Here is an 8,129-nt window from a genome sequence, read left to right as displayed (position 1 = left end):
AAATTTTGTCCAAAAAGTTAATATAGTGTAAAGGTCAACCCGGACCCGCACCGCACCGGGCTCGGGCACGTGCCGTGCCGAGCCGGTCGGATGGACGGCGGCGGCGGCGCGCGTGTGGGTTTATGACCGAACCCAATGGGATATAGGTCTTCCCCCTTCCAAAAACTATTGGTACCCCTTGGGGCCCAAACCCTATTCCAAACTTTCACTTTATAAACCACACCAAAGTTTCCTAACTTTCCTATGTGGGATAAGAGTTTGACAAATCAAATTCTTCCATAATCCTTAGTTTATGTGGGTTACTTTAACGCTTAATATTTCATTCAATTTTAAATTGTTTTCGATAAATAAATATATCACGTTAATCATCTCGCGGAGTAGAACGTGAATATGCTAGGTCCCGCATTATTTAAAAGGTGGGTCCCACTGAAATTTGGGCTCAAAGTTGACCCATTAAACCATTTTTTCCAACAGTCGTAACCTTAAGCAAGAAGAGGAAGGCACTGTCATTGATGTTAGACCTTATCCATAAAATGAATGTCTTAGAAGAAGGTTGTCTGTGGTAGAAAGGTAATTAGTTGCAGATGATTTAACTGGATAGGTTTTGACTATTTGCAAGAGCATTTTAAAGTTTTGAGGGATGTTCTAATCAAAGAATAATAAGAATTACGACACGTATAAGTATAACAAGTGGTTTAAAGGATCATGTTTGAAATCACTAGAAGTTTAGCCTTCCACTTATAGGCCATTGGTTAATTCCTAGAATTTGGCGAATTTGATTTTCATTTACATGTCTGTCTAATATACTCCTTTTACATCCAAGCTGGGAAAAATACTCCCATAATTCTGAGGCAAAAAAATCTTATTAGGAATTTCTTTGTTCCAAGTTGTTATAAGTATTGGTAATATAAGGTGGTCAATGTCTGTGTGCCGATTTATTATCTTATTCGCTTCTTTTGTTCTCAGATTCATCCTGTTTTAATGCTTATAGGATTTATCATCATTGGAGGTGAAGGTAATTGAAACAAGTTCCTAAGTTATAACAACATATTAAATGAACATCTAGCCTTAATTATGAATTTGTGATTGACTTCTTTATGTTCTCTCTCTGTCTTTGTCTCTGTCTCTATGTTTTCCCTCAATGCAGCCGTTATGAGTTACAAATGTCTCCCGTTGAAGAAGCCAGAGAAGAAACTAATACATCTAGTTTTGCATGCTCTTGCTCTCATACTCGGCATAATTGGAATATACACAGCATTCAAGTTTCACAATGAAAGCAATATTGCCAATTTATACAGTTTGCACTCTTGGCTTGGAATTGGTGTTATTGTTCTCTACGGCATTCAGGTACTGTTCCATTATATAAACTTCATTTTACTCTTGGCCAAATGTAATGCTGATTTAAAACTTATGTTTTTTGTATTGCTTGCTATAAGTCTTTGAATCTTTCCTTGCTAAAAGGCACCTTATCGCTTATGTTTTCATTTTCTTTTGTTACGTCTTCAATGTTTTTCTTGAGTGCGAACAAGCTGAATAACGTTGAAACTGGATTTCCCATTGATTTCTTGATAAGGATCTCTGGCTTTCTGAACATTGGTTTATCACAAATGAAAATCTTGTTACTATGCAGACTTTGGTGCCAGAACTATATTTGGGCCTTCAAACATGTTATGTAGAAAAGTACTTAATGTGCTTTACTCACCATGGTTTTTTCATTTGTCATATTGGGCTAATTTATCATATCTTTGCCCCTTGTTCAGCTTCTTAAATAGAGACCTTTTTCTCCTCTTCCTTTCTGTGATCCTATTGAACTAAAACTTTAGTTAGTTCCCTCTATTTCTCCTGAGAATCTCCTATTCTAATGCTATTCTAATTTGCAGTGGATTTATGGTTTCCTCATTTTCTTCTATCCTGGAGGTACAATGACAATCAGAAGCGAGTCACTCCCATGGCACATTCTGTTTGGCATTTTCGTGTACATTTTAGCTGTTGGCACTGCTACACTAGGATACCTCGAAAAACTTACGTTCCTCCAGAACTCTGGTCTCGGAAAATATGGCGCAGAGGCTTTCCTTGTCAACTTCACAGCCATTATCACAGTCTTGTTTGGGGTATTTGTGTTCTTGACAATTCTTTCTCAGCCTCCTCAAGAAGATGAACACAGTTACTCAGCTATATAATGTCATCTACAGTTGCTCTGTCTGTGCTTTTCTTATAGTCCTCTTGTAATATAAGGGTGTGAGCTATTTCTCGTTGTGAGTATATATGTATTTGCATACGTGAAACTTGTTTTCCATCTAATTGTTCTGCAGTTAAAGTTATCATTTTGTAACAATTGAGTGGCTCCGTATGGATGCATTTAAATGTTTGGCCAAGCTTAAAAGTCAGCCAAATAAGTTTATTCCCAAAAGAAGTAATTTATTTCCACCCATTTGACTAACAAAAGAACTGTATGGATTTATATAGAAATAAACTTTCTTATAATTAATTTTTTAAGCTTAGCCAAACGTGTAGGATGAATAGGAATGTATAGAAGAGACTCATTCGTATAAAAACACATGAATGCGATGCAAGTAAACTATTTTTGTAATATAAAGAAAGTTGTAACCTTCAAAATAAAAGCCAATTTTAAATTTGCAGTTTCAGTTTTAATTTCAACTTTAATATAAAATTAAAATTAATAATTTTGGAGTGTAACTTAAATTATAATTGGAATAATTCTCCTTACTGGAGCGGTTGTTTTTTAATCTATAAAAGGAATGGGAATTTTCATTGTTACAACATGAAAATACATTACTTTTCACATATATTTATATAGTTTTGGCAACTCGATGAAAAACTCGTTATTTATATCCCTTGTGGTTTTGCTCGTAAAATCCTCTCAAAAAAATTCTATTTTTTTTCCCGGGGAAACATAAACAACAAAAAACTAGCCAGGTATTGGAAAATTAGACCTTACTTTCAAAAAGCTTACTTCGCTTTATAAGAAGGAAAGTAACCTTTTTAGGGAGATCTCACCAAGTGCAAGCGCGATGACCATGGCCATTGTGTGTGATGAAATGAACTATAATTTTGTCTTCTTGAGGAGTACACGTACCTTTTTTCAGTGATTCTCTCTTTCTTCTTCTCTATCTCATCGTTCTTTTCCATTCTTTCTGTTGACAAATAAAAATTCAGCCCAAATTGAACAGCCCAAGGAGTGAAGCCCAATTAGAGGATCCCCAAATCAGATAGCCCAAAGAAACGAAGCACAATCGAACAATTCAAGATGAAGGTCCAAATAAGGAGGCCCAAGAACGCGGTAACGCCATCGCCCAAGTTTGCAAGTCGCCCAGAATTTGAGCGAATGGAATGTCATACAGTCGCCCAGAATCTGAGCGAATGGAGTATCATACAGTCGCCCAGAACTGTTACTCTATTCTCGCCCAAACCTTCAAGTCGCCCAAGGTCTTAACAAACATAAAGCGTCGTAGTTATCAAGAAGTGCAGTTATCAAAGCAGTTATTAAAGCAGTCCTATCACGTTCTACGATTCAAGGAATTCAATCGAAGGCGGTTGAACGATGAAGAGTAATGACAGCAATTAAAAAAGGCAATTTTCATGACAAGTTGGCCATTACGAAGAAAGTGGGCAGTTATAGGACGATTAAGCAGTTTTTAGGGCGGTTGATCACAAAGAGATCGTCCATGAAGTATAAAAGGGAGAAAGGATATAGAAGCAAAGGACCGAATCCAAAACTCTCGAACAGAGAACATGTAATTTTCATTTCCTTAGTTTTTAGATTTAAACACTTTTTTTTCAGTAACTCGTGTGCTTGCGCCCCTTGGAGGCACGTTGTTTTTAATTTCCAATTGTAAAGTCATCGCCAATAAAAGAACACCCCTTTTTGGGACTTTGTCTCAAGAGGTTTGTCCCTTACACAATCGTCTGATCCTTTTTAATTGTTGGCGACTAACCCGCGCGAAACAATTTGGCACGCCCAGTGGGACAGTGGTGTTAGGTGTTGAAATACAAAAGGGGGAACAATATGCCTCAGAGATCCGATAAGGAAGCAGCAAGTCAGGGAGGAATCCAGTCTGTGATCGAGCGATATGAGGTGCAGCATGCCTCTCCACGAACAGATGGACAGAATCAGAGCAGTAACAGTCGTTACGAACCAATGACGGAGTTGAGTCCTCGAACCATGCGTGCATTACTTGGAGAACTCACGTAAGACGTCGTTGAACTGGTAAATCCTCGAAGTATTCATAATATGGAAAGATTTACGCAAAATGGGAATGTACACTATGACAACATGGCCAAACAACTAAAGACGTTGAACGAAACAATGAATAAGTTAGTAGGCCAAATATGTCAACCGGCTATATCTCTTATAAATAGGGCTGGGCAAATCTCCCGAACCGAACCGACCGAACCGAACCCGAACCGAACCGATCCGAACCCGACGGTTCTTGTCAAATTAAATACCCGAACGGGTATCTGAATTGAGAACCGACGGGTACGGTTCGGTTCTCGGTTCTAGACCAAGAACCGAAGAACCGAATAAGAACCGAATCTTTCTAATTTTTTTTTTTTATATTGAGTAAATCAAATTATTTTAATTTTAATTTTTTCTAAACAAATTAACAAATTAATGATTTCTAAATCCAAATTTTTGGCCCAATAATTTGTTTCATTTCTAAGTTTTTAATTTTTGGCCCAATTACCCATTTTATTGTTTCATTTCTTAGCCAAACAAATCAAATCCACTAAATAACCCTAAGCACCTACAATAAAGTGCATAACGTTGTCTCGACTCTCGCACTCACTCTCGCAGCCTATCTAATATTCCAAAACCTATACAATCGTCGGCCGACACTCTGACCTCCGATCAAAGCCGTGACTTTCCCCGACTGAAGCTTTGATCGTAGCGATCATTTGAACAAGATAGTTTACTAATCTCTGACATTCCAAAACTATTGAATGTATCATTAGTCGTATTTATATAACGTTGTTATAAATGTTAAAAAATTTAATTATAGTACAGAACCGAACGGAACCGAACCGATCCGAACCGAACCGAATGGAACCGAACCCGAACGGTTCCATAATTATATTTGGACCCGACGGTTCCATTTACTAGATACCCGAAAAGTTTGGTTCGGTTCGGTTCTAAAGAGAACCGAACCGAACCGACCCGCACCCACCCCTACTTATAAATAACTTTCAAACTAGGACAATCGTGGGACATAATCTCTCGGTCCTAAATCCGAATCAAGGGGTAGAACCGCTTTCTGGTCCCTCTACTTCAAACCACGGGGGTACTACAGTGCCAAATCAAAACAATGGTAGTGGTATGCCTAACTTGGGGGTAATCCAAACGTGAGAGATAATGTCCTAAACAATGGACAGAATATTTCACGTGGTAATGAGGGAATAGATGTTCAGGCTAATGGTAATGGCCCTAATCATGGTAATTTTGTTGCCAATCAAGGACCAAACATCAGGCCTCATGCAAATCAACCGGTTAACCAACCTGTAGGAGTTCCATATGACCCCAACGTCATGTTGAGAAACCAGATTATGGAAATCGTACAGGATCAGATGGTTTTTGGGGTGCGTCCCGTCATTAGGCCGAAGTACACAAAGCCATATCCTGATTGGGTAGACCAAGCATATCCATGGCCTAGAGGGTACAAAGTGCCAGAATTCTCACTGTTTACCGGTTTAGGAGAGGTGTCTACTCTAGAACACATAGGGCGATTCACATTGCAAAGTGGTGATGTAATCGATTACCATAAAATGAGGCTTTTCCCTAGTTCGTTAATAGGAGTAGCTTTCTCTTGGTTCATCAACTTGCCAGCGAACTCTGTTCAAACATGGCAACAATTGGAACAGTTGTTTCACGCTCAGTTTTACAAAACTGAGTCTGAAGTCACTTTGGCTGATTTGGCGAATCTACGTCAAATGCCAAACGAATGGGCAGAAAGTTTTCTCCAAAAGTTCAAGACAGCAAGAAGCAAGTGTTTTGTACCTCTGCCCGAAAAAGAATTTGTCAAAATCGCTCAGGGTTGCTTGAGCTTTTATTTAAAGAAGAAATTCCAGGACAAGGAATTTCCTGACCTTTTCCAGCTGAATGCGAATGTGATTAGGTATGAGCGACTGATAAGAGAGGAAAAATAAATGAAAAATTCTAGTAAAGGGACTTATTACAAAGACCCAAATTTTGACGTTCATACCATCGACGACGAGTTATACGACCAGGCCGAAATGTGTTTGGCCGAATTGGTCAAAGGGGATATATATACTTGTCCCATAATGGCCAAGCCTAGACCATCGGGCAAAGATGAGCCCATAAAAGATGGAAACATAAAGGCTAGAACGTTCTCGTTCGACGTGACCAAAGCTGACCTTATATTCGATAAATTATATAGGGATAAGCAGATAAAGTTCAGCGATAAGCACAAATTGCCAAACCCTGAACAAATTAAGGGTAAAAAATATTGTAAGTAGCATAATGCATGGTCACATTTGACTAACAATTGCTTGGTTTTCCGTCATGTATTGCAGGATGCCATTGAATCAGGACGAATTACGTTTGATGATAAGAAAAAGATGGCAGTGGACGAAAATCCTTTCCCACAGCCACTTGGAGTAAACATGGTGACATCTAGATTTAAAAATAAGTTGCCAAAATTCAAGTTGGTCGTAGATGATGGAGAAGAAGATCCTAGACTACATCCCAGCGTCTTTGAACGAATCAAGGGGAAAGAACCAACAAAGGACGAAGATGTCTTGTGTGCAAGGTGTAAAAGAGAAGTGAATGGAAACATGGAGAAACCAGGGACATGACAGCATCCTCATCGCCCTACCTTCTTCCCAAACATTCAGCCTGGTAGAGGGCGAGGTACATCATTTTATAGAAGACCGCCTTTTGAGAGGCAGTTCAGGCCAGCAGATAATGGAAGAACATTCAGGCCGCAACCTCGCCGGCCAAATGTATGGCATTCATTCCAGTACAATGCAGGAAGGGCAATACCCTTCGATGAGATGACTAGGACCCAACAAAGGCGTTTCCAATGAAACTACGGACGGATGATGAGGCAGCAATAGGGAATGCCACATCCTAAAGCGCCTAAACTACTCAAGGTAGCAAATCAAAATGTCCTCAAAAATAGTGAAGAGACCGGTACAGATGAATCAATGAAGGAACTGCCAGAAACTTCTTCTGGGAAATCAAGGTTTAAGAGAGACAGAAGGGATGAAGAAGATCCAGATCAGCCCCTTGCTATCCAATTCGGTACGTTGCCTCCTGTAGTGGCCAATAATTACCTACTGGCCAATGAATTCAAGAATAAAGAAAAAGAAGAAGAGAGGGAAGACAACGAAGGAGAAGCTTGCGTGTTGGTATGTGAAGAAGGCCAGACTTCTAGAGAGGCCTACAACGACGAGGAGGACGATGGGATGAGAGACATTGAAGAAGAAATCGACCTAGAAGTAGAAAGAAGAAAGAGAGGAGTATCGCGCAATACTCTGTTTAAGCAACTACATTAAGAGGGAGTTCGCGAAGTAGACTTGTTGGGGGAACCATCTGGGCGTCCTTTCGATTTCTACGTACTGTACGGGACACCCAAAAGGAAGAAGAGAGTGCTTGCTTTGAAAAGTATGGGCCACCTCCAAGAATAATGCCCCCTCCCACAGGTTGGATAACTGATGAGGAAGCATTAGAAAGAAGTAGGAAGGAAGTTCAGGAGACAGAGGATCAGGGTGATATACTGCACGTCGACTTATCACAGGGGGATAATTCGACAGAAAATAAGCAGAAAGTAGAAATAGAGGCTGCTGAAAAGATTATTTTTAAATGGCCAGCCATGAAATTGACTAAACACTTGAGGCCATTATACGTTAAAGCTCTAGTTAACGGCGTCCCAGTGGCAAAAGTGCTTGTCGACAATGGAGCAGCTATAAACACCATTCCATCTAGGATGATGAGGAAGTTCGCAAAAACAGAAGGTGACATGATTCCTACAGAAGTCATCCTCACTAGCTTCAATGGAGGAGCAACTTCAGCTAAGGGAGCTATGCCATTGGACATAACTATAGGGACGACTACTAGGACCACTGTCTTCTTTGTAATAGATGGTCCTACT

At 39.6% G+C, this 8,129-nt stretch overlaps 1 protein-coding gene across 1 annotated transcript in view; it reads left to right on the top strand.

The window, feature by feature from the left end:
* Positions 1-2,335, top strand: part of LOC111406098 (transmembrane ascorbate ferrireductase 1-like) — a 9,103-nt gene extending 6,768 nt beyond the window's left edge. The window contains exons 2-4 of the mRNA XM_023035301.1: positions 967-1,015; positions 1,148-1,347; positions 1,881-2,335. Of these exons, the coding sequence (XP_022891069.1) occupies positions 967-1,015; positions 1,148-1,347; positions 1,881-2,180 (549 nt within the window). The 3' untranslated portion in view covers positions 2,181-2,335. The remainder of the gene's footprint in view (positions 1-966; positions 1,016-1,147; positions 1,348-1,880) is intronic.
* The last annotated feature ends 5,794 nt before the right edge of the window (positions 2,336-8,129 follow it).

The sequence above is a fragment of the Olea europaea genome, chromosome 12, assembly GCF_002742605.1.
Source record: "Olea europaea var. sylvestris chromosome 12, O_europaea_v1, whole genome shotgun sequence".
Lineage (NCBI taxonomy): Eukaryota > Viridiplantae > Streptophyta > Magnoliopsida > Lamiales > Oleaceae > Olea > Olea europaea.
Note: the sequence above shows the minus strand (reverse complement) of the source record. Positions and strands in the feature narration are given on the sequence as shown.